Source organism: Corvus cornix, chromosome 8 (genome assembly GCF_000738735.6).
Source record: "Corvus cornix cornix isolate S_Up_H32 chromosome 8, ASM73873v5, whole genome shotgun sequence".
NCBI lineage: Eukaryota > Metazoa > Chordata > Aves > Passeriformes > Corvidae > Corvus > Corvus cornix.
This window is the reverse complement of record NC_046338.1, coordinates 9,333,584-9,359,296: the sequence shown is the minus strand read 5'-3', so window position 1 is coordinate 9,359,296 and position 25,713 is coordinate 9,333,584. Positions and strand designations below refer to the sequence as shown.

General features: G+C 43.4%; 2 protein-coding genes across 5 annotated transcripts in view; both read right to left on the bottom strand.

Annotated features, from left to right (window-relative positions):
- Positions 1-22: 22 nt before the first annotated feature.
- CCDC17 (coiled-coil domain containing 17) lies at positions 23-2,823 on the bottom strand. Of its 3 annotated transcripts, none has more exons than XM_039555757.1 (6): positions 2,273-2,823; positions 2,030-2,156; positions 1,859-1,918; positions 1,436-1,779; positions 1,012-1,181; positions 23-693 (listed from the first exon to the last, which is right to left on the bottom strand). In XM_039555757.1, the coding sequence occupies exons 1-6, from the start codon at positions 2,445-2,447 to the stop codon at positions 553-555; spliced, it is 1,017 nt and encodes a 338-aa protein (XP_039411691.1). In that variant the 5' UTR covers positions 2,448-2,823; the 3' UTR covers positions 23-552. The 3 variants fall into 3 exon arrangements, with proteins under 3 accessions (XP_039411691.1, XP_039411692.1, XP_039411690.1); XM_039555758.1 differs by having other exon boundaries at positions 603-1,181; positions 1,436-1,558; positions 1,649-1,779; XM_039555756.1 differs by having other exon boundaries at positions 603-1,181.
- A 1,853-nt stretch (positions 2,824-4,676) lies between these two features.
- GPBP1L1 (GC-rich promoter binding protein 1 like 1) overlaps positions 4,677-25,713 on the bottom strand; it is a 32,225-nt gene continuing 11,188 nt past the window's right edge. For both annotated transcript variants that reach the window (XM_039556526.1, XM_039556525.1), the window contains exons 2-12: positions 20,898-21,779; positions 20,097-20,211; positions 19,674-19,803; positions 19,026-19,309; positions 16,229-16,301; positions 14,887-15,080; positions 11,260-11,400; positions 7,635-7,793; positions 6,774-6,898; positions 5,820-5,922; positions 4,677-5,602 (exon numbers count right to left, since the gene is read on the bottom strand). In XM_039556526.1, coding sequence (XP_039412460.1) covers positions 5,456-5,602; positions 5,820-5,922; positions 6,774-6,898; positions 7,635-7,793; positions 11,260-11,400; positions 14,887-15,080; positions 16,229-16,301; positions 19,026-19,309; positions 19,674-19,803; positions 20,097-20,156 — 1,416 coding nt within the window. In that variant the 5' untranslated portion in view covers positions 20,157-20,211; positions 20,898-21,779 and the 3' untranslated portion in view covers positions 4,677-5,455. The remainder of the gene's footprint in view (positions 5,603-5,819; positions 5,923-6,773; positions 6,899-7,634; positions 7,794-11,259; positions 11,401-14,886; positions 15,081-16,228; positions 16,302-19,025; positions 19,310-19,673; positions 19,804-20,096; positions 20,212-20,897; positions 21,780-25,713) is intronic.

The following is a 25,713-nucleotide window of genomic DNA, read 5'->3' as shown; positions in this document are numbered from 1 at the left end:
AAGAAGTGAAGAGCAATGAGCTGAAGCCATTTATTAAACATAACCCACGGCCTGTGATGCTTTGGAAGGCTGGCTGTGGCTTTTGCTGGTTCCCAGGGCTGAGCTGTGCATGCCCTGGATTAGGCTTTCCCTACAGAGGGCTGCATCTGGGGCTGTACCTGAGGGAAAGGAATTTGTGCCCCTCTGTGCCCTCTTCCTGTCCCTAAACCACCATTGTGAGCAGAGTGAAACCCTCATCTGGCTGTGGGCTCAGCCCTGGGGTGGAGGCTGAGTTGTGTAACTCATGTGGCTGCTGGCTTGGGCGTTTGCCTGATGCTGCCTGTCCTTTTCCTGCTGAAATGCCCAGAGCCTCTTTGGTCCCAGCAGTGTTCCCATACACTTTCCCCCCACCCCACCACTGTAGGATCCTGGTCCCAAAACCCATCTCTGCAGCTTGAACACAGGTTTTGCCATCCCTTCATCACCCTAACAGTTACTAAAGCCCCAATTTGCCACTCCAGGGTGGTGAGGGGGTGCCAGGGCAGTCCAGTGGGGCCATGGCCCATTCCTGGCTCACCTTTGGGGAGCCCTGTCTTGTTCTGGGGGCTCCTGAGCAGGAGGAGGGTCCTCCAGGGCCATAAAGGGGGTGAGGGGGAGTCCAGGGGACACATGGGCTGTGGGGCTGCCAGGCCCCAGCGCAGGCCCAGGGGGCTCCTGGGAAAGGAAAAAAGTGATGTCAAGGGGAGAAGGGTCCTGGCACTGTCCTGTCCAGGCATGGGCAGGAGCTGCCCAGCCATCCCCTCACAGGTGCCATTGCCTGTGCAAAGCAAATCCCACCCTTGGTCCAGCACTGGGGGGTACTCACCTCCTGCCCCAGTGGCCCTATCCCCAACCACAGCAAAGGGAGTAGTTCCCAAATGTCCCCAAGCTTGTACCTCCACACCCATCATTCCATCCCAGTTGGCAGCCCAATCCCATCTCCCCTCTCCCCTCCTTGGAGAGCTGGAAATTGCCTAGGGCTGAGGCTCTTACCATAAAAAGTTCTGGCACAGCCAGGGCTGGCGGCAGTGGAGGGGCTATGGGGGGTGGGAGGATGGGGGGGTGCAGCCATGGCCTCGTCTGCTCTGCGTGGCATCGCAGCATTCCCACCTCTGCCTGGAGCTGGGCCAGTTCCTCCGTGTGCCGCTGGGCTGCCCGCGAGCCTGGGCAGCAGGATTTGGTCACCGTGGGCTTTACAGCAGCCATTTCCCCGGCACCTCACCAGGCCCGCGTTCAGGGCCACTGGGGGCCGGGACTCCCCCTGCTCACTGCAGAGAGCCCACCCCACCCCGAGCTGCAGCTCCCCTCCCCTTGCCCATATTTCCAGGAGCCATGTCCAGCCCAGGGCTCTGATGCTGCAACCCCAGGGCTGTGGGGTGCAGATAGGGGACCCCCTTCCCTGGGACCCATCACCTACCAGCGTCTGCTCTCCTCTCCCTCCTGACTTTCAGTGCCAACAGTTCATCTTCCAGACGCCGGTTCTCCAGCTCCACGGCTAGCAGCGCCGCATCCAGAGCGTGTGTGCCAGTGCCGGGGGGCTCTGCCGGCACAGCCGGGGGCACCTCAGGAGCCGGCTGTGGGGCCACGGTCCCTGTGGGGGGACAGGCCTGGGCCTGGTGTTGGCACTTACCCAACCGCCTGCCCCTGCCCAGCCCTGCGGTTCTTTTCTCCAGTACCGTGGCCTCCAGCTGGAGATGGAGGAGCTGGTCCAGGACGGCCGGGTCGTGTCCCCCGGAGCGCAGGTAGGACAGTCGCAGCGCCCTACCGGAGCCCTGGGTCAGCCATCGCCAGGGCTCGGCCGAGCGCTCTGCTCAGAGCCGCCATCGCCACGGAGCCTCACCTGGCCTCGGCCGCGAGCGGCCCTGCGGGCGGCAGGAGGGTGTCGAGGCGGAGGGTGGCCCTGGGGAGGAGACGGGCAAATGGGGGGTGAGGGGGCCAACGGGCCCTTTAATGGAGACCACCCCACAGGGCCAGGGCTCTGCGCTGTGACCCCCTCCCGGCCAGCGCTCACCTCTGCTGTGCTGTTCGGGCCTGTCCGGCCTGGTCCCGCGGGGCCCGGCTCTGCTGCTGCTCCCCGTGCTCGGGCTGGGGGCCCAGAGCTGCCCCAGCCCCGAGTGCCGCCAGCCGCCGGCAGAGCCCTGCGGGACGGTGAGGGGCCGGGGGGCTCAGCACGGCCCCCGCAGCCCCACTCTCGGGGGGTTACTGCATCCCACACGTGCCTACCCATTGCCCCAAAACTGCTGCCAGTGCCTACCCTCCCTCTGCTGCTCCAGCTGCTGGGTCCTGGCCCGGATCTCGGCCACGTAGCGTTCGTGGGCTTCCCGCAGCTCCTGCGGCGGCTGCCGGTGCCCCTGCAGTGGGAGCGACTGCCGGGGGGGCTCTCCCTGCTGCACACGGGGTTCACCGGGTAGGAGGGGCTGGACCACCATCTCTGGGGAGCCGTAGGGCTGCTGATGCCCACCCTGGGATTCAGGATTCACTGTACCTCCACTGTCAGCCTCCTGGAAGTGGGGTCGGCTGTGTGGAGCAGGGCCCTCTCCCGGGGGGTGAGCACATCCCCCAGGGGAGCCCCTCGCGCCCGCCCTGGTCCCCGCTGTCCCCGCACAGCTGGTGGAACCCCAGGAAGCACAAAGTGATGGCGTGGCTCAGCGTCGTCCGTATTTTGGGATACCCCAACCTTGCAGACACCAAGGGAAGAAAAGGGTGACGCATCCCCACTCCCCCCCTTAACAATATACTTTTCTGTCTTTGGCAAAATAAGCACCAAGGGCTGCCTGTGTGGTGCAGGAATGGGAAGATGGGAGGCCTACCCCAGCTCAGACCAAGCTGGATCTAGGATGTGATGCCCTGTTTCCCGGCCCAGCACCTGTCCCTGTCCCTCCCACCCACCCCTATTCTGTGCCAGACCCAGCTCCACACTACCGAGGCGTCCTGTGTTTTCCTTGCCGTGCCCTGTGCTCCCTCCACAGGCAGGGGATCCCCCCGATGGAGGCAGGAGCTGCTGGGTGCCGCGGGCCCGAGGCACAGCTTCTCCAGGTGCACCTGCAGCAACTGTCGGGATCCGAACGCCAAGCGGCAGCGCGGGCAGAGGAAGCCCCCCATGTCCAACACCCTGGAAAGCAGAGCGGGTGGGGGTCACTCGGGGGGGCCACCCTGCCAGGGAGAGGGGGTCCCCCCGCGGGGCTGGCACCCTGGGACGGGCTGAACGCGTGCACAGACCTGCTGGGGGCGGTGGCTGCAGTGTTTGAAGACACTGTTGCTATGCTGGACGCCGGGCTGGGCAGGGAGGACCACGCCTCCAACCCTGGACATTCCCACTATTTACCACGGGCACTGGAATGGGGGAAAAAATGTCCCTGAGCCACCTGAGCAAACCACAGAAAACAAGGTGAGGGAGGCCCCGCTGCCTGTGTCCCACAGTGCTCTCACCCGTGGTTACCAAGTGCTCACCGACAGAGATATGCAGGGCCTGGGGCTGTCCCAGGGATGCCCCTTTCCTGCCTTGCAGCAGCTCCCACTTAGCTGCTCCTTAGTAGACTTAAAGCTAAGGGGGAACTTCCACATCGAAGTGAAACAGCTGTCAGCATGGATTTGAGGTGAAGGGGTTTTACAACTTACCCCATTTCCTGAGATCAGTGCACACAGATCTGAGTAACTTAAGTGGACGTGGGAAGTTAAAAAATGGATAGACTTTTCCAGACAAAAGCAGTGTTAGATGGGACCAAAACACAAGGATATTCAAAAGCAATGAGATGGTTTGTGCAATGTCTTACAGGAGCCCCAGCGCTTCCCAAGCATTCCCAGGCAGCCTCAGCCCCTGGAGCCTGGATTCCAGAGTGCAGGATGAAGAAATGCCCCACTGCCCCACTCAGCTCGGGTTCACCGCAGAGCCAGAGGGAGCTGGAGGCACAGGTAGCAGAGTTACACCTGATAATGCTGAGCACGCACCCTTGAATCCAGATGCAAAGATTTAGGGCTAAACATTATCATTTTCTTACACCTCTGTCCTCTCTGCCTGGCCAGGAGTGGATTAAGAACACACAGGCAGAACCTTGGGACAAACCCCTGAGGTCTGCAAGACAAGGTTTTGTGTGACTACATCCAACCCACTTGCAAACAATGCACAACCCCCAAGCACTTTCCAATCCAAAACCTTTGTGCACAGCTGAACTTACACCAGACACTTAAATAGCTTAGGCCACAACTGAGTTGTTTGTAAAATTCTTTTTAATCTAATAGAAATGTTTTCATGAATTTTTAAAAAAGACTTCAATGAAAACAGCTTTGGATTCAGACATTCCCTTGCCACGTTGTGAACATAAACAGCAGCATTGCACTAGGAACAAGTGACACCGACCGGTCGAGCTTCACCATTTTGTATGAAGCGGAAAAAAAAGCAAACTGCTTTAGTAGAAGATAATTTTGAATTATTTTCTTTAAAAAAAAAATCCCCAAACATGGACTGTCATCTCAGCATTGTTCTCTCTCTCCCTTCTTAAAGGAAGAGTTCAGCTCCTGCAGTCTGAGCACTACAGCAATGTTTGCCAAGTGGAAAAATAGAGCGGGAGAGGAAACTGTTTATCCCCAATGCTACTGAACCCCCAAAGTTGCAGGTCCCTTAGAGGAAAGCTCTTCTTACATAAGAAAGACAATTAGAATTGGCAAACTGATGCAAAATATTTATTCCAAGTTAGTTATTTTTGATGCAGTAGTTTTTCCCCCTCATACAGACTCAATGTGATAGTCACTTTTTAAAATCTGTAAATAATGTTATCAAAATAATCTTAATCTTTGAAATCTCACAAAAAATTTATATTTTACAATCCACCCTGAATATCAAGGCTGCAAGAAGAAGAACACAAACAATTCCTATATCCAAATATTTTACAGCTGTACCCAAAAAAAAAAGAAAACCACAAACGCCTGGTTAAGTGATGAAGCTCCCCGAGCCGCCAAAAAAAAAAAAAAATAAAATAAAATATTCATGTTATTAGCATTAATTTAACATAATTAGAACTTCAAAAGCCATTTTGTCATCGACAATGATTGTTTTAGCACACCGTTACCGCGCACTGGGCAATGCGGCGGCACTGTTAGAAGCTTGTTGTTGCAGAGATCAGTCAGCCACTTGTGTCCTGCTCACACGACTGAACTTGTGCACTGCCCCACAAGGGATTTTTGTCAAAATTTGCTAGCTGCACAAACTTCTAGTAAGCATTAGGGCAAAACCAAAAGAAAAAGCTAAAGAAGCCAATTTCTCTCTTCTTTGGGATACAATTATTTCCCTTGTGCATGAAGTATCAACAACAAAAGAAAAAACTGAACAGACTGGAGACAGAATAAACTCTGTTTAGTTTATACAACCCCAAACACGTGTTGAACTATGAACTGAGTTTATTGGGTTGGTTTTATTTATTTAATTTTATTGTGCCCAGTTTCAGGCATCGTCATCTGACGTTTCACTGCTACTTGTTTCTGTGTCTGAGTCCTCAATCTTTGTCTTAAAAGTGCTTCCCCAGTGGAACAACAGGCTGGAGCCGCGGCCCTGAAGAAATCCATTCTTCCCAAATCCATTTCTTCTTCGCTGTAGGAATGAAAGCAAGTTTTAAAACGAGCAAAAGCATGGAGAGTAACTGTCACCAACAATCTGTGGACATGAATTACACATTTTACTGTGTGTACACACAGGGATAATGCAGAATCATCCATTCTACTACAGTCTCACTTAAATTCTTTGTCCTTTTGAACATCTTTAAGAAGAAACCCTTGAGAAAGGAGAGGGAGAAGAGCTGTAAACATACCTGTTCTGATTTAATCTGGAACTCTTTGAGCTCATCCTCCGTGAGGGGAAGGTAGTTTTCATCATTTTCAGGATATTCCTGCCATCCCATTTCTTTCAATAACCTGATTGTGGAGAAAATAAAAGGGGCATGGGAACTAAAGCAAGGGAATAATGGCAAAGGAAAGAACACTTTGTCCATGAAGAATGAGGTTTTGTACGAAATCACTCCAAATTCACCAGGGAATCTTCTCTATCACAGACCACTTCAACAATCATTTGTGTTTACCCAACATTTTTCAGTGTCTTTTACAAATATTTAACCATCAGCAGTCCTGTACAATGAGTACATAACCAGACTGGTGGAAGGCAGGGATTTGAAATTCTAACTCAAGGACACTGAAGGAGGACATGAGGCAACCAAACCAGTATCACAGCTCAGAATGTCCTAAACCTTACTATCTGCTTGCACCAGATGCTCACACTGCTTACTCACTGACATGAGATACAGCCTGAGATACCAGGTAAATATTTTCTTAACTCTCCTCCACTTTTATAGCATGTAAAGCAGCACAGGAGTATTCTAAGTGCAAGCAAAGTGTGGTGTGTGTCTTCTTAACATTTAGGACACCTGCTTGTAAATTAACCAGAATCACCCTAGGTTCATGCTAACTCCCAGTGTGGGCAGATAAATATCTCTAGGCAGCATTAACATGCGGATGTGGCACTAAAGAAGCACTGGAATTTAATTACAGACCTTGGTAAAGCCTTGGCTCACCTGTCATTTGTGTCTTGTTTTACCTTCAATGAGACCCCACCCAGTACAGCCCTGGTCACAAAGCCCACACACCTCCTTCTCCATACACACACAGCTACTGCTGCTTCCCAAAAATAAGAGTTTTCTTTGAAATTGCTTCCTTCTCCTCACACAGCCCAATGACTCGCCCTCCTTTACTTTATTCTTCCATTTACTCACCTGTGTTCTGCTTCCAATGAATGGGAGAGGTTTTCCCCCTCCTCCGGCAAAGGGAGAGAAAGGCCATTCTGATGGCAGTTCTCTTCCCAGTTTTCCTTTGGTTCTGGTGTGCTGTTACTCTCCATCTAAAGAAAAATAAAACCATCAAAGTGTGCTTGCACAGACTGTGCCAACAGCACAGTTCCAAGTTCAAGCTTCTGCCTTTGAAAGTCCAGCCAAGCCTTTCACCTTGAGCCAGTGTTTTTTACAGAAGCTGCAGCAACGTGTACCTGGCTGTGACAGGACAACACAGGATGAAGGACATTTGGTGGCCTGTGCTGCTGTGCCAAAGGAGTGAGTGCTGGCATTGCAAAACCATAATCAGCAGCTCAGAGTGAAAGCAAGAAAACTACGACAATTAAATGATCCTAAGGACACACTTTACATACACATTAGGGCACAAGTTTATGCATTCGGGGGTCTGAACCTCTGAGGCTTGAGCCACATTCCTGCACCTTTCACAAGCACAAAATTCTACTTTTCAGTGAAAGCAGTTTGACAGGCAAGTTGGAAAGCAACCTAAGATGTTAAAATATGATACTGTTCCTCTCCTTAGAGAATCCTTGCAAAAATCTAGATTACCTTCAACATCTGTGACCTTCCCTTCCACCTCATTTATTACTTATCCGTTTGCATTTCATTGTGTTACAGATCTCTCTCCATCACTGCTGTGCACTACTTCTACTGGCACATGTGCCAGACCAGTGGGAGTCATTTCCTTCCTCTTCCAGAGCCTGAATTACATACACTGCTCAGGGCTTTTTCAGTCCCCAACTCCTTCAATAATAATGATCATATACACAGCAAGGACAGTGATCTTACATCATCCAGCTTGTCACATTCCCTGTTTTCTGTTATCTCCCCATTTCTATCATCCTTCAGTGCCTTCAGGAATTCGCTCTTCTTATCAGTGGTCCGGCGCATCAGCTTCGTCAGGCGCGAGGAGCAGATCTCGATGGGAGGGGTGGTGCTGGAAGGACTCTGCACAGGGGAGGGAGAACACAGAATTCAAACTGCACTGCTGCGAACCTGGGGGCGCTTCAGTGCCTGTGCTTACACCTTTCAAACACTCAGCAGTTTTTTAGGTGGCTCTTAACCCTTCAAAAAACCCCAACCTAATGTCAAATGCCCATCAAAATACTGATGGGTGTTGCACATTCACTTCTCCCATCTATTATTACCAACTCAATTTCTGTTCTTCCCCCAGGAGTCAATTCACACGGCCATGAATATGTTTATTTTGTTCCTTTGTAATGTAACTCTCTCAAGCAAACTGGTGCCTACAACAGAGTATTAGGGAAAAAAACTTCATGCAGGATTCCTGCCCCCAAAATATTTGCAAATTTAGCAGATTAGACTTAGTTCAAATTTGTGTTTTAAGTCATCGTGACAGACTCTACCCTGAAATTAAGCTATGGGGAGGTAATCTCCTTTCAGGGAGTGGTCACATCCTTAACTAACCACAACCGGGTGCAGAACTGGCAGCCACAGCCTTGGAATCCTCCCCTGGAGAGAACGCTGCCAAGTGCTGGATCTGTACACTCAGCCCAGATGGTTCAGTGTGGAGCCAGACACAGACAACCCTGGAGCCTGTGGGAAATCTGCTCAGCTCAGTGCATGAACACAAGGAAACCTCCTGTGCTCTTCCAGAACATTTAAGCTTTCTTAATAATCTGGAACCTGTGAATCAGGCCGACTGGCAGTACCCAGCCATGATCCTGCAATAGGAGCACTGCTAACCAAGGTGAGCTTTCAATTTAATCTGTTCCATGTTTTGACTGGACACACAAAAGGAATCTAAGAACATGTTAAGTGAAAGTTCCCAGTATCTTAACCTCCTGCTGGAGTTTGTCTGGCTACTCTAAAACAATGAGGCATTTAATCATTATTATGGATAACTGACACCAGAATCTTGCAAAACGACTCTTTTTCTTCAGGTACATGCTTTGATTTTTTAAAAATCAATATTAAACCAGTAAAATTTCCTGAAGCTTGTAGTGTTTTTCTTCCCACACACTTTTTTAAGCTGGGAGGGAAGGTTGCAAATTCAGGCTCTTCAAAATGAATCTCCTGTGCCAAAAATTTTTATTACACTCAGTGCTCTGAGCAAGGATCAAGGGAACTAGAACAATAACAAGGCAGCAACTGCTGCTTATATTTCTAATACCTGTTGCATGCGAAACACTGGTGTGAAATAATGGCTGCAGGGAAGTAAGTGCAGCCTGGAAGTAATTTCTCAGGCAGACTTTTCAGATTTTGCCTAATTCAACACAGTAAGAAACAAATCAGCAGTTGTAACAGACCTAACAAGTGACTGCAACTATCAGGATGAAAAGCCAACACAAGAGTGAAATTAAGCTCTCAACGTAACTACTAGTTTGACTGCAGTGACAGAAGGTAACAATGAACAAATGAGACTAAAATTAGGTGTCTTCTGGTAATATGAAATTCTCAACTTGAACTCTTTGCTAGTGGCTGTTTTAATCCCTAATAAGCTACTGAGGTACTAAAACAATTTCTACACGTTAGGGGAAGACAGTTACAGCTAAAGGTTAGAAACAACAGATTTCTGAAAGGGAATTAATTTCACCTCAATTCTAGTTTTATGCATAACTTTCTGTAGAAGGGTTATGTTTTACAGAGCATTCTTCTTTAGCACTGAAACAGTAGGCTGGCATCTCTTCCAACGTAAGCTTAGGTCTTTGACTGAAACATCAAGGCATCTCAATCTTTGGTGTTGATTTTTTTTGGGTGTTTGGTTTTTTTTTTAAATGAGAGCACTATGCATCACCTCAGATTTGTTCTGATGTCTGTCTGGCTAGTCTTACAAAAAAGTAATCCTGAATTCATTTCAAGAACTTAGGCTGTATTGTAGTTTGGTTGTCTTAGACTGGCTTGTGGGGACAGAGCCAGTGCTAGTTGGCACCCTTTTAGTTTTCAACACACTGTGGTCTCTTACGAGTAAAGGTGCTATTTTTACCACTTTTGCAGGAAGCGCATTATCCCCGTTTCAGAAACAAAACCAGGATTGCAGTACTATCTGCTGTCTACAGACCTGTGTTTTCATACTCTTAAGTCTCCAACAGATTCAAAGAAAAATGTATTACAAGCGTCCAGTTTAGTTGGAAGGAATTTTTAAGCCCTTTATGTTTAACTCTTAGGTTAGTATCCAACATCTTCACTGAATAAAGTTTCACACAAGACCTTCCTGGGGGGCAGGTGAAGGAAACGCTTGCATTACTCCAATATGATACGAAGTAAATGCCCCTGTCATGTCTGCTGAGGTGAAAGCCTGTTTAAGTTTACATATTTACACTGTCCATACTGTGCTGTGCATTACCCAAAAGGAAGGCTGTCAGCAGCACGAAGAACTTGGTCTAAAGAGAGACAGAAGCAATCGTAAGGGAAAAGAACAGAGTGCAAGATCTATTTGTCAAAGTGACAGGTGCCTGTTTATTAACTATTGCCTTTAATGACTGCTTGTACACTCAGCTGTGGCTAAGGCAGAAAAGTGCAGGCTGCTGCAAAGTAAAGCCTGCAAAGCAGAGAATCATAAAGATGACAAGGCCTTATTTTGGAAGTAATATCTACAAAGGAACAAGAAAAATGCACTACTAGAAAAATCCCTCAATTCTACACTTAAAACATGAACAAGCTAATTTCAGATGTTGTGAATAATCATTTACAGAATCACAAAATCATTAAGAAAAGACTTCCAAGATCATTAAGCCAAATCTGTAAAGAGCAGCTGCTTTGGCCAGGAATTTATCACAATCTGTTCTTTTTTTTTTTTTTTTTCTTCTGCAATGTCATAGGTATTGCTGAAATATTAAGAGATTTATATTTCAATGTTCTCTCTATACTTCAGACCAAAACTAGGGGCAAGTCAGTTTCCATCTCAGCAGATTACCTCCTTCCAAGGTCAAAATTAAAAACAGATACTGTAGCTGAAAAGTCACATGTACACATGTTAAACTCCTTCAACCCTCTCAGAACCTAGTGTTTGTGCTGTTGTTCTAGAGAAAGGAAATAAGGCAGATCACCTTCCTTCCCCTTCCTTTCCTATACTGAAGAACATAATGGGAATCAATTTACCTACCTATTCACATCAGTTCTTAGTATCTGCACTCCCATAATACCAAGCTGACACGTGTCTTGTTACACAACACCATTTAAAGCATTAGAGGTTTTTTTTTTACTGGAAGGAAATTCTAATACAGTTGAACAAACACCAATGGCTTTACAGCCAGATAAACCCCATTTTTATGAAGGTTTATTTTCTTTTAGTGTATCATCGATGTGGCAGAATGTGCTAAGAATGTCCAAGTGAGTCATCCATCGAGGGTGCAAAGGTAGGTACCGCATGCAGAGAGGGCCTTATCACGAATATGCTGGAGTAGGCGATAGTGACAAAAGCTCCCACCCTATACCTAAGCCCAACCCTTACCTCTTTGGGAGAGGTGAGGACTGAGCCACTTGCCAGTACTGCTGGTTTGGTTACAGACACTGGACTGGTAAAGGCAGAGTCACGGGTGGAGGACAGTGAGCCTGGTTTATGTTCACTTCTGTTGGCTTTCCATGGGCTTGGCTGTATTGAAAAGAACACAAAATACAGGGCAGTAAATGGTAAGGCCCAAGAAGGGGTTGCTTGCAAATTATTGAAATAAATAAACAACATTATGCTGGCTGTTGTATGGATTTTTTTTCCTTCCCTCTGCAAGAACAGTCTCAAAAGGTCCATTTCAACAATCATCATTTTTCCCCTGGCATTGCTGTTTCCCCCAAATCACACACAATTCTGGTTCATGGGCACCACCCTTCAGTAAAACACCATTAAGAGCTCAAAGAGAAAATCCAGCATTGCCCTTCATTAATTGGAACCACCACTGTGTAATGCAATTCATCTTACAGCTACCCACAGACAGGAAATTAAAAAAATCCCAGTTAAAATTACACTTCTTAGGGAAACACTGCACGCCACAAAGAAAGGCTTCCAACCACTTGACAGGAAGTTTGCCTGTGCGAGGAAAAAGCGCATCAAGGAAGAGTTTGTTTCGGGTGAGAATGCAAATTGAGAATGCAAATTATTTATTTCCTGGAGCTATGAAAATGTCCATCATTGCACCAATTCAGCAACAACAACAAGAAAAAGAAGCAAGCAGCCAGTTTATTACAGTGCAGGATCACTTGCTGTTTTGCCCTGGATACTCTCTGCAGTATCCCTTTGAATACACTGGCCATTTGGCTGAAGAGCAAAGACTTCAAGGTAAGCTTTTGTTACTTGGAATGTTGTTCTTGAAGCTCTCTTATCAGTCAGGGACAAACACCGTGAAGTGAGAGTCTTTACAAAAACAATCCTAAGAAGAAACTTGTATCAAGTGGCACTAGCAAGACACTATCAGAGCATTAAAAATACAGGTTCCTTTGACTTCTGAAGCCACCTTCAAGTCACTAGTAAAATAATTCATGCACAAATAGGATTGAGTTAAATCTGAGATGCAACAGATCTTGCAATCTGCCAGCAATGAGAACAGAGGCACTATTTCAGTATGTTGTCACTGTCTACTGGGTTCTTCTATAAATTTTTAAATAAATAGATTGCATGGGGAGGCCATCAGCTTTACTCTTCCACTCCAACTTAAAAATGAGCATCCCACATTATCAAATGGATTCTATGGCATTCACAGCACACATTAAAAACATCCCCTTCAAAGCCCAGAAATACCCTAATGTGCGCAATACTTATTGCCTGTACTAAAATTAGGGTGCAGTATGACTCTGACAAAAAGTTTCTCTCTGCAGCTCCAGGGTTGCACTGTTCGATTCCCAGCTCTCAGCTGCCCAGTGCTGTTCTCCAGGCTTCCACAAAGGGGCAGCTCAGACAGATCCAAAGACAGACCCCTACTGCTTTCCTGGGGAAGCTGAGTGTGACCTTCACGGATTGCTTGACTGTGAGCTATTAGCCATCTCAGTTAGCCAGGAAGAACATACTTGTTCCACTGCCACCAGTTCTCTTCCTTTCTGAACTACTTGGTACAACTTAACAAAACCATTTTTCATTCAGTTTTCCTGTGACAGCTTTCCAAAACTGCTGGCTTTGTGAAAGGAATGTTTTGACTCCTCTACTACTTTATGCACTGCAATTCCTGGACAACTTTCTAGAAGTCTTCCATCCTACCACAGCTGCTTTAAGGTTGCGACTTTAAAAAGGCATCAATGCATACAGTTTTTGTGGCTAAGGGTATGCTGATAGCCCACCTTTTGGTTTTGCTAATGGTCACCATTCATTAACAAAAGCACTGTTGATGACATCAGCAGATAATTCTTAGCACTGCAATCCCCAACACTGAGGAATATCACACTGCCTCAGTAACCACAGCACCATGTCAGTGCATAAACACTTAGAAATTAGCAGCTAAATCACCAGGTACATATTTATAGCCTGCTTAATGTGATTGATCTCTTGGGCTACAGATCAAAAATTAATACCTTTTCCACTAGCCAAAGAACATTTCCTGTGTTATCAATACTGTAATATTTCAGGTATAAATCCAGGTATAATCCAGGCCTACTGGATTCAGTGAAGTAAAAACTTAATTAAAAGGAACTTAGGCAGGTACCACTACATACTGCCATAATCTCTGATTTAAATATAGATAAACAATCTGGAATGCAAATGACCTATGTAACATGTAAAGCAAGCTAACAAAAAAAGCCCTACCACTATTTTTGATGGATGCTGAACCTTCAGATCATAGTTTTATTCCAACTGTGAGCACTGAATAATGTGCTCTTTTTATCTGAGGAATCAAAACCTACATAGTCTAATTTCAGAACATGGTTAGGAAAAGCTTCAAGAGCAGCTCTCCTTGACTGAAGCCAGAGATAATCTAACAGTCTGGTCAGAAACTGTACCTCTGGCCTTTTGTTTCAAAGAACACTCAAAACATCCAGACTAAATCCAGGTCAGACTATGTATACACATGTATCAATCAAGCTGTAAAAGCAAAAATAAAAGCCACAGCAGGCTCCCTACACATTAGAAGCTGCATTTTGTTTACCTAATCTAAACAAGAACATATATGGACTGAAAACTGTGTGGAATGAAAAGCTCCTTATAAATAACCTTTCTAAGAGGGTCAATTTAACCCACCACCCCAAGAAGTAGATCAACTGTCAAATTAAGTGTTTAGACAAAAATATTTGATAATCATTTTAACCACTATGATTTTTTCCTGTAGCTGGCAGAATTTAACCTGAATTAACAGACATTTACAAAAGGGAAAGAAGCTCTAAACTTGCTTTCCTACAAAAAAAAGCTGAGTGTCTCTTACTTTTATCTTTGAAGTGTGTAAGAATGATCTATTGTAATCATAGGGAAGATTTTGTTGGAATGTCACAGCCAGCATCAGTAATTAATATATTTTAGAAATCAAAGTATACATCTTTTTAAAGAATAACCTAGCTAACATTTTTTTTTAGCTTTTTATATACTTTCACTATCAATTCTTTCAAGTTTCTAAGGCATCTATACATGTTGGTTCTCCAGAAAAATGGACAAGATTAGGCCTAGAACTAAGAAATTTTTTAAAAAAATTACTTGTTTTTTTTTAGCACTACTGTATTTCCTCCAGTAAAAGAACTATAGCACAAACCCTATTGCTCTTCCAGGTTGTTTTTAAGGCTCAACTAAATTACACCTGAATTGCAGGATGTTACAATCTAATCTGATCCTAGCCTCAATTGTTCTGGACACATCAAAGTATTGCAACCCAATAAAGATTTTTCAAGGTAGTCACGTGAACAGCTCAAGCACATAGCAGCACACATTCCACCTCTCCAGCACTGCTTGTTTTGTCTTATTAAGATAAGGATTTGTCTAATGCATGAGGACACACCCATTCAAATAGACCTCAGTAGGGACAAAACCAAAAGGCATTTTAGCAGAGAACAACTTCAGACCTCGACTGTAAAAGCCACTGCCCCAGAAACAACTGGATTCCAGCTCTTGCTACTTGTCGGGGGTTGATTCCCTTGATCTGCAGTTCACTAATTTGGTTGGAACCCCCTGTACCTTGGAAGGAGGAGCTGCAGGTTTAGGAACCAGATTTTTGTAGACACTTGGGACAATGGTGGTGGCTTTGTTGCCATTTGCCAGGTGAGAAACAGGTGATGTAAATGCAGCTGAGAAGGCGGCGGAAGGATCCTCTTTTGAAACCTTTTTGATGACCAGCATCTTGGTAGGTTGCTTGGCACTAGGGGGGTTTTCTGTAAAAACAAAACAAGAGATTCTGAAATACAGATATTCAGTCTCAAAACAGCTTCAGTACACTGTTCCAGTTCCTCCCTCTCCACCTTAGACACTACATATCTGAATCTGAGACTGTTACCAGCTGCTCTTTCATTTCAGCTCTGAGCAAAGATACTGGATGTGGATATCTAAATACAATCTTTTCTAATTTAAACACAACAGCTTCCTTGATGCTGAAAGAAATAACCTACAGTGACATCACTTAACAGCCTTGCACCATTCTACAGGAATCAGAAGAGTTATGAGCATTTTTTGGATCAATCATGGATCAGCTTTGTTAGTTCACTAACATAGCAAAAATATTTATGTAACTTATACCTCAAAAGACAGTGCTTTTACAAACAAGCACAGTTAATATTTCTTAGGCCAGATAATCACATTTTCAGGAGCGCAACAACTTTAAAAACACTAGTAATATAAGCAGGTAAAAGCCCATAAATGTTAATTGTCATTAGGTTTTGAGCAGAACAACAGCTACTAGACAAACAAGCAAAAGAATACAACCCAACAGTACTGCAAAAAGGGTTTCTGAGCTTCTTTTGCATTTGTACTACTTACAGTATCTAACCTAACTAATCCAACTAGATATTAACAAATCTGTGTTTAACTGCTAGAACTAGTACCTTGTTTCACTTTTTTTTGTTAAAGGCATAGATTCACAGAGTACATCAGGATCCAAAGCAAGGCTGTTCTGAGTTTAAAAAAATCAACTAAACTCAAACCACAGAATTATGACAGTTTTGCTGTATTTCCACTATGAAGATCCCAAGTCAGGAACTAATGTCGAGTTCACTCCAATCTGCTCTGCCCTTCAAGTGATGTCTGTGTGAAATGGTAACTGCAGCACGACAGGAAGCGAACACAGAACAGTGACATTACTGCCACTGGCTGTTTTTTTATGACAAGACAAGCACAATTTCAAATAGACACAAAGGCCAAGAGACTGGGGAAGACTGTGGGAGGAAAACAGCAAAGGACAGAAAGCAGCAAACTGTCTCCTTCACTTAAGTCCTTAAAGTATTTCTGAGTGAAAAACCCAGCATTTAAACACCAGTTACAATTTTCTGCTCCATCATCAGCATTATGTACAGTGACCTTTACCTACCCCATACTCCAGAAGGTGTCCCTAAAGGTTTGTTCTGGTTGTTTTGTCTTCCAGCTTCTGGATTCAAAGATGGCTGTAAAAAGACAATGCAAATGACTATATTGTTCTATCATAGAAAACAAAAAAAATAATCAGTATTAACATAACATTTTGTTTCCAGGAACCCAGAGTATGGGTAGATTTCTCTGAACAGCACCTAAAGTGGAAGAGAGTGCTTTGCCACAAAGACATCTAAAAATCAAGTTTGCATTCTCCCTGGTTTCTGCTGTATTTCCAATGGAACTATCAGAGGGTTCAGGATAAGCCCTCTAGTCTTCTACTATGGTTAAGTAGATTCTACCAATCAGTACATGTATAAAAAAATTAGGTATTTGGTCAGCAGCTCAAAAAATAAAATAGAATCCACATCATCACTACATGAAGAATCTATCCTAATTTCATAAATATTTTAATACAATAATTGTGCATCAGCCAATTAAAAGAAAACCACCCCAAAGCAGTACTAGATTCATAATGTAAAGGAATATATTTACTGACAAAAAAAAGCTACATTTAAATTGATATCAAACTTCAGAGTCCACTTTTTAGGGCAAGAGTGCACGCAGACTCTGTGCTCTCTGCAGACTTACCCGGGGTTCAGTTTCAGAATTCAACTTGGTGGAACAACTACAGATATGTCCAATCTCAAAGCAGAGTGCAGAAAATCTAAGCATCCAATGACAAGTGTTCCTGATTAGCTATTCCTCTTCCTGTGTCCCAAATAACCTCAGTTCAAAATACAGCCATCTTTTTCCTCTTTCTAATGAATTTCTCATATGTCAGTTACTATGGTGACAGCATAACTCTCTAATAGCGAGCATCTGACATAGTAGGTATTCATGTTCTGTAAGAGTTAGGAAAAAATGTCACACCATAGCATAAATTCCTGCCTCAGTCCCTAGAAATTAATCTGTTTAAGAGCTTCAATTTTTAGCTACAGGTCAGTTTTACAGTAGACATGCTCACACTTAGACTAACAACATGCTTTGCAAACCTTTCAGGAAAAGTGTTGTCAGCCACGCAGGCCTAACAGCTACACACTTAACCACAGCATACATCAGTTTCACCACTATGGCAAAAACAATACAGGAGTTACTAAATAAAGCTTGCTGCTAGCCATCACGTGGTATTATCATCTTAAAAATGAGGGAAGTAATTAGAGAACAGCCATGTAGTTGCGGAAGGCACTCATCAAGGCAAAGAGAATGAAGTACGTGGAATAAAGATTTAGACCAAGATAGACAACAACAGATTGCACAGTCACAGTCATTGCAATATTTCTAGATTTCAACAGACTTTTGACAGTCAAAAAAACAGGCTTATAGAAATTCTGAATTACAGTATTCTTGAGAAATCAGGTAACAGAAATCGACACGCAAGCTTTATCCCTGTTTTCCAGCTGCTAACCACCCTGTGATGCAGGCTCCTGCTCCAAGCAGCAGCAGCTGAACAAGAGCATGCAATCACTTCCCAGGCACTTCACTGAAAAAAACCCCAGCAGCTTAAATCAAACTGCCTCCTGTGGCAGTTTAAGTGTAGGCTCTGGATTTTGGCTTGAAGCAGCTGGAGGCATTAGTGTATTTCACTCTGACACGTAAATTCCTGAGCAAAAGCCATCAAACTGCCACAACAATTTCAGCTGTGAACAGCCTTCCAGAGACAAATGCTGAAGAAGACAGCAAAAACCTCATGATGATGATACATGCAAGTGTGCACAGTATCACCAGAACCTCTCATTACAGGAGGCAGCAAAGGCTTTAGCACTGAAGATAAAGACAGAGGAATTGCATTAGGGGAAAGGACAGAGTTACCAGAACCTTACACATGATACTCCCCTCATTACACTGGTCAAGAAGAGCCTAGAGACAGCAAGAAATAGATGCAAAAAGAAAAACACATGGTCTAATAATAAAACACTCTTCAGGGGTCAGAAGAAATAGAATTAAATTGAAAAGAGAAAGTAGAAAAGGTGCACATCTCTCAAAGCATTAGCATTAAGGAAGGTACATGGTAAGGATGAAAGCTGTAAAGTCCAAGTACTATTTGATAAAGTTTGAAAAACGAAAGATACTCCAGTAAAAATAGTCAGGATGTAAGAGACTATCATACTGATAATACCACGTGAATCAAAATGCTGAGTAAGAAGGAAGTTGGTGAACTGGAGATAGTGATGGAAGAAATGGCTCAAGAAACCCTGATCCACAGATAAACAGAGAGAGAGGGGAAAACATCTCTGATAATACTATTCCAGAAGATTCAAGGCAGACGGTTGCAAAGGTCTGAGCATGTCATGAACAAGCTTGGGAAGGTTATCACAAACACCAACATGTATCAGAGTGAAGGAGACAGGAAGACTGAAGCAGGCATACTGAAGATAAGCCAAACAGATGTATTTCTAGGAGCAAAAAAAAAAGGCTTTGTAAGCAAAGACACAAAGTCAATGCAACTACTCTTCCTCTGCCACCTTATGGGTTTCGCTGAAGACCTAGCTTGAATGTTACAATGCCTTCAATTCACAATAACCATTTTGCAAAACATATGAGCCAAACCCCATAATCCAACAGGTCACCAAGTCCTGAGGGCTCTGGGTATCAATCAGCATCCTATCAGTGTCGGATTAATTTTATTAAATTTGTTGTGTCTCAAACGTGGAACAGAATGCAACTCTAGATCCTCATCACCTATCAATGCTAATACAAATGAGATCGAAAAGCCACTTCTCACACCTGCCACTTCTAGTGAGAAGCTACACACTTACAAAGTCTTCCTCCTCAAACTGCAAATGCTCTTTATCTTCCTTCTTCTCTTCCCTGGATTCAACAGGCAGCTTTTCTTGAAAGGCGGAACTTTTCCGAGAATGGAAGTTGCCATTCCAGTGGCGATGAACTCCAGTTCCTCCTCCTCCACGCTGGCTCACACCATCATGGCCCCGTGAGGGACCATGCCAGCCAGGCTGACTGCCAGAAAGCCCAACATGAGCTCCTTTAGAAACACCAGAATCTACAGAATCATGGCGGAGAAGGGACGGCTGATGCCAGCAGTCTAAACAAAAGGAGATAAGGATGCAAATAAGAAAAATCAACACAGTATACAGAATACTGGAAATATCAGGTTGTCTTTCTTGTTGTTCAGCCAGTGTTCACTAAGTAACTGCTGAGCTGAACTTACTAAGTACTGTGTGATTATATCAGAAAACAAACCAAGCTACACAATGCACATACAGCTACCATGAAAACCCCTTAAGGCCTGAGCACATTGTATGGGAGAAGAGAGTAGTACAACTTCCTCATAGGATGTTTTGAAAAGGTACAGTCTGGGAGGATGTTTCTATTCTGCTGAATTCTTCATTTTGTAGAACATTTCAAAATGTTTGCTCTCAGGCTGCATTCTGATCCTTCTTACTCACCTCCTGCAGTTCGGAGGGGCCCATTATTGAAAAATCCATCGGAAGAGTTGTGTCTCCTGCGGCTCACGCCAAAGCGGCCCTCCCCCCGTGGAAGATGCTCTCCATGTTTCTCAAAGGTGGCTGCAGGGGACTGCGGAAAGTAAAAAGTCATGTAATGAAGCACTCATTTGGACTCTCCAGGAGCCTGTCCGTCCAACAGTGACATTTGGCTAATTGAAAAAAACCACCAAGCCACACATTCCTGTACGAGTTTTCAATACAGCATCCATATCTACATTGATTAGCCAGCAATGTCAATGAGCCTGCATCTAATCAGAACAGCTCACAAATCCACCTGTCTCACGTAGAATCACAGAGAACCTAATGCACTCATCTTACCCATGGTCAAGAGCTGTGAAAGGAGGTGATCTGTATTACCGTTACCTTGGTTGACTGTGGTGTTGAGAAGTTAAGCCAGGCAGGAACAAAGTCATGCTGCGCCATTTAGGTCCAGTGTCTCCCTTCAATAAAATGAGGCATCAAACCTCATGGCCAGGATCTGTAAATGAAAAGAACACTCCCTGTCATCTTATCCAAACTGAAATAATAATACAATTTACCTCTTAAAGTTTGGCCTATACAAATAGGAGGGGGAAAGTGCTGAAGTTTTTCATATTATACTTGAACATTTTTCTTGTCCTGCTGACTTTACTCCTCTGACTGAAACAGGTAAGAACTCCAACATTCCCTGTTACTTCCTGTTTACACTTAACAAACCCATGAAGTTCATGATAGAATGGGTGTGGAGGGGGAAGGAAACAGAACGAATGGCACAGAAAAGCCATACAAGACAGATGTAAAAATCAAGATACGACAGAATTTGGAGTACAATTCTTCACTGATCATTGTCTCACAGTCTGCAAAGGGGTGACCACTGCATGTTTTATTCCAGAGGCTGTAAATCAAATATGACCAACTTGTGATGTTAAGAGACATTTAGAGCAGATCAGAGACCTGAAAGACAACCATATACAGCTCCTGAACTCCTATGTGCTTTCCAACATATCACAGCAATTTTTACTGCTCAAAATGATGAACATTTCACTATTGCTCTGTATAAATGAATTCCATCTTTTTTTGTGGAAGGTTCTCCAATTTACCATTTTGCTTTACTTTTCAACTTTAGTTTATCTAGAAGCAAGTCAATACAGTATAGCAAAGTAGTAAGTACATATGATCACTTACCCTGAGTTTGGCCTCTGCAGTCCAATGTCCTCAGTTTGTGTGCTTCAGTGACCTCTGGGTTCCTTCCTTCTCCAGAATTCTGGAAGGCCAGCCTTGAGGCAACAGTGCGTCTCAAAGCAGAGCACGAGAGGCCGCACTTCGTGCCAACTGTGCCCTTCACCCCCTCAGCTGCTCATTTTACCCTCTCTTTGCACTCTCACTACAAAAAAAAGATACCTAAGAAGGTAATTTATATTTAAAAAAGCCACGCCCACGTTCACCTCATTAAATTTCCTCTGGTTATGGTAGTACAGAAGTCAGCCTTTACATTACAAAAAGGTTTGTCAAGTCTGCATGACAACATTCAGAGCAACATCATGGTTAATACTGAACACATACACTCAAAGCTGCTGGACAGTTCATGATCTGCAGCAGATCAACCTAAATGCTCTGGAAAAAAGATGTTACGTAAAAATGTTTGCCCTAAATGCTGAGATCTAAACAAGAAGCATCTGCCCAAGTGCTCTTAAAATATAAATTTCATTTTTATCACATACATCTGCTAAAAAAAGGTAAAATATTTTAAAAAATGAATGTTAGGATATACTCTAGTCTTCACGTAACTTGGCTAATGCTCCACAGAGCTAAGCACTACTTGATATAAAGCTCAGAAGCAGGCACAAATGTTCTCCCTGTTTTTCACCATTTACATGCTGAAACATAGGTCACATGAACAAAAAAAGCCAGGTCCAAAAATAATCTCTTCTACTCTATTTTTTGTAGACTGGGTGCTGCTTTTAAAGGGACACAATTATCCACAAGAGCTTCTTGTTCTACAGTGAAGAGTTCACTTCTGGGTCATAGTCCTCTTCCATCAAAGAGGTGAGACAGGAACTACCGTCACTGTAAAAAACCAAACAAAACTCCGTCAATACAAGTGGCATAAACATGACAAAGTATGACTAAAGAGAGGAACAGAAAGGGAAATCAAGCAACTATAGTGCAAGTGCCAAAAGCTATTTGATCTCTGATCAAAACAAAACCTGAAATAATCTAATTAAAAGAAGAGTCCCTGAAAAGGGCATTTTCACTTTTAAATGATCACTTCCCAGAGTTAGTCCACAAAAGAGCAACAAAACCAATCAGAATAAAGGGAAGAGTGGAGAAACTGCATGCAGCTGATGAAAGCGATTCCACATTTCATAGCAATTTTAAAACCTGCTGCTAAAATAATGAGACTCTAGGCTGCAGGTATGCCTGGCCATTCCAAATGCCTCATCTCTACGTGCCTACGTCATTCCTCACCCGCTCCAGTACAACCAGACTCCCCTCTCAAGAGGATGATGACAGTAATACAAACTGTATTTCATTAACTGCTCCATGGAAAATATCACCACCACCACAGCCTGAGTTATTCTGTTATGACCTCTTTTTCCTTGAACCATCCTACCTAACCAGAAGCAAATACAGAGTTTAGTGATCTTGAAACAACCAAGACTGTTTATTACTGTTTTGATGCCATCAGCTGTTTCTCAGGATGCCTTTAGGTGTGCCTTATTACGCTTTTATATTTGACTTATCAGAGTTTTTTTTCTTCGTTTAGATATGGTTCCATTCTTTGCTCAGTTTTGGTTTTCATTGCATATGTTATGTCACTCTTTATTCTAACCATGTGGGTTTTTAAAAAAAGTTTTTAAGGTGATTTTCATCAAGGCTTAAAATAAACACACACTGGGAATAGTAAAAGAACGACCACCTTTTATCTTCTGGGTCACCCCTTTAATAAATCCCTTCTTTTTGTTTTTTGTTTTTTTTTTCTTTCTGGAACTGCATGTTACTGTTGTATAGAGGAGTTTGGAAAGATGGAAACACTTCACCTAGGCTCTGAGCCACAACCACATTTCTGCAGACAAAGCAAGAACAAGCAGCCTCACAACATGTATAAACTATCAGCCAAGACAAAGAAAAACCAGAGTGGTCATGGCCACACACAGTATTGACCTGGGAACTTTCTGAGCGCCCTATCCTGTGCTACAATCTATTGAGCATTACACATTGCAAACAACCGATCTATAAACACATATTTTTATATTAAAGGGTAATTTTTCAGTGTGCATAATGGACATAATGGAACATCTGCTGCAGACAGAACAGACTTCCCATCATGCTGAACTTGTACAGGTACAGAACTCTTTAAGATGGGACCTTCTAAGTCTACCACCAAACATTTGATGAGTAAGTGAAAGACAAAACAGGGACAAAGTCAATGCAGTTGACTATATTTAAACAAGACTCATTACCTTCTGAATAAATATGCTTTTCAGAATGAACAGTATAGCAATTGAGCTAAGTCAAGCTACTGATAGAAGTTAAAAAATTTAATAAGTTGATTTAATGAACCTTGAGAATGGTTCACAGCAATGTGAAAAATGGACCTAAAGAAAGCCCACAGAGAACTGTTCTCTGGATTTAAGGAATCTAAATAAATGAACATCACAGAACTGCAGTTTTGAAGTAAGAACCAGGTCTGAGTACAAAACAAAAATAAAAACACCACAGAAGTACAATACCCAGGTTCCATTTACCAAAAAGGTTCCCAGGACCTTTGGAAAAGGCAAGGGAAAAGGAAAGCACATCAACAGTTCATGTTGCTGCGAGGTTTCCTTTCACATTTCAGCACAATTAAAGCGAAGGTGAAACATTTTGTAAAACTCCAACCACCAATTTATAGATGATCTTGCAGAGATTTGGGTCTCTGAAGCTGCTATTTTGATATCACTGTAAGTATGAATGACCAGGGCAGTTCATTAAGCAGTGCCTGGTGCACCTGTAGCCCTCTAGTACAACTCCTAGACTTGACCCCATAATTCGGTAGGGACATACACAACTCTTCAGTCATCGCCTTCCTGGGCACATCCCAGCACAAAAAGAACAAGGGACGTCACATTTAAATGGAAGACTTCTTGCTAGAGCAAAAACCTTGTTAAATGAAGTGCTGTAAATTACAGTAGCACTGAAACTCTTCAGTCTCCAGGATGAGCCCCCATGCTGGGTTTTACAGCCCCCTCTCACACACGCTCTGGATCCCATCCAACAGCAGATCTGCAACCTACCTGAGACCACTTCCATAACCTACCACTCTACTGACAACAGTAACACCACAAAATCCTAAGGGGCAGGACCCACAGTCTCTCCATTACCCTCTCTGACAGCAACCTGTAACAAATTATTGGAAAAAAAAAAGTGCAAGACCAAGAACAAATAGCTGCAGGACTCCCAGGATACTTTCTCAGACTTTTAAGCCAGAGTCTGTATTACAATTTATTACCAGTCAGAGCTTCTATGCAAATCTGTTCAAGTTGCTTTGTTTTCAGACACATTTATACATTTTTGCCTCCCAAATGAGAGTGGGCACAGTTTACTTGTGCTTTGTGTAGAAGTCAACTTGTAGCTATTAAAAAATGCCAGCCTCAATTCAACTGGGTATTTTCTTGTGCTACCAAAGTGCCCAACCACATTCTATTCAGTTTTCCATGGTACTCACAATTTTACACGAGATATATTGACTCAAGTCATGCCTCTTCCAAACCAAGACTATTCATGGAAGCCTTCTGAATACCTCTAATCACCCTTATTAGCCTTTACCCTACTCTTTGGGTTCTTAATGTCACGAAAACTGCATCAAATGTTCAAGATTTGGGAGCATGGCCCATTTAAACAGTGGAAAAAGTGTGCACTTGAAAAATTTTCTTCCTAATATCTAACAGATTTTATTCCCTATTACTACACAGAACTGAAGTGACCTTTGATAACTACTCAGTTCTTCTAATATTGCATTTACAGTTAAATCTGTACTGATCTCTGCTTCACTATGGAAAACACAAGGACAAAGATCATCAGTAGCCACTCCCAATTCCAGGAAAAAAGCAAAGGAAAGTGCGTGTCAATGCAAACTTAATTAATTCTCGGTTTCCTTTTAAATGAATTAAAATGTGAATTATTTCTGCTAATACAAATCAGAAAAAGAAAATAATAATAATATCACTAAATGAAATGCTCTCTAAAGGCATACCTCCTTTCAGAACAATGAAACCTGCATTAATGAGCTTTGGTGCAGAAAAAAATGGTTGTCTGTCAACTATCCCAAAATATTATTTCACCCATCAAAATGAAATAGTCTTTGGCAAGTCATCTAAGTATGAAAAAAATTAAACCCTGTATTAGCACCTGGGTTCCACTTATTTTTAAAGGTTAATTAGAACTGTTAACAATTTATATTATCATTTTTTACATGTAACATTAAAAATGCCTTTAGTAACCTATTTTTTTGTTGTTCCGAAAGTACTTTTTTCCCCTTGGTAAGTGCTTAAGTTTCACAACTAAATACCCTTCACTGTGTTATTTTACATGCAAGTAGAAGTGGTCAAACTGAGTCAAACAAACTTGTCAGGTGCTCTTTTATATACCAGATTTTATAGTGTATTTGCTTAAACAAATATTAAAAACTGGCATGAAAACAGAAGGAACATACAAGCACATTCAAGTTAGAGACACAGACTACAGTAAGAAACATCTGCAGTCAGAGAGAAACCCCCATTCTCCAATACCCCTTTCATAAACGTCTTGCTCTACCACAGTTGAAGGGAGTTGCCTGGTTTTCAGCCTTCTATTTATTTTCATTTCTACTCCTAACACACACTTTATCAGAGTTAATCTCTAAACCAGAGTTTCTAAAGCTTTGACTCTCAAGCTGAGCTTTTCAGATATACCTGACAGTGGGAACCAAGGAGGTGTTCAATATGTAAAGACTTACATTGACCAGAACAAGAGCCTAGAG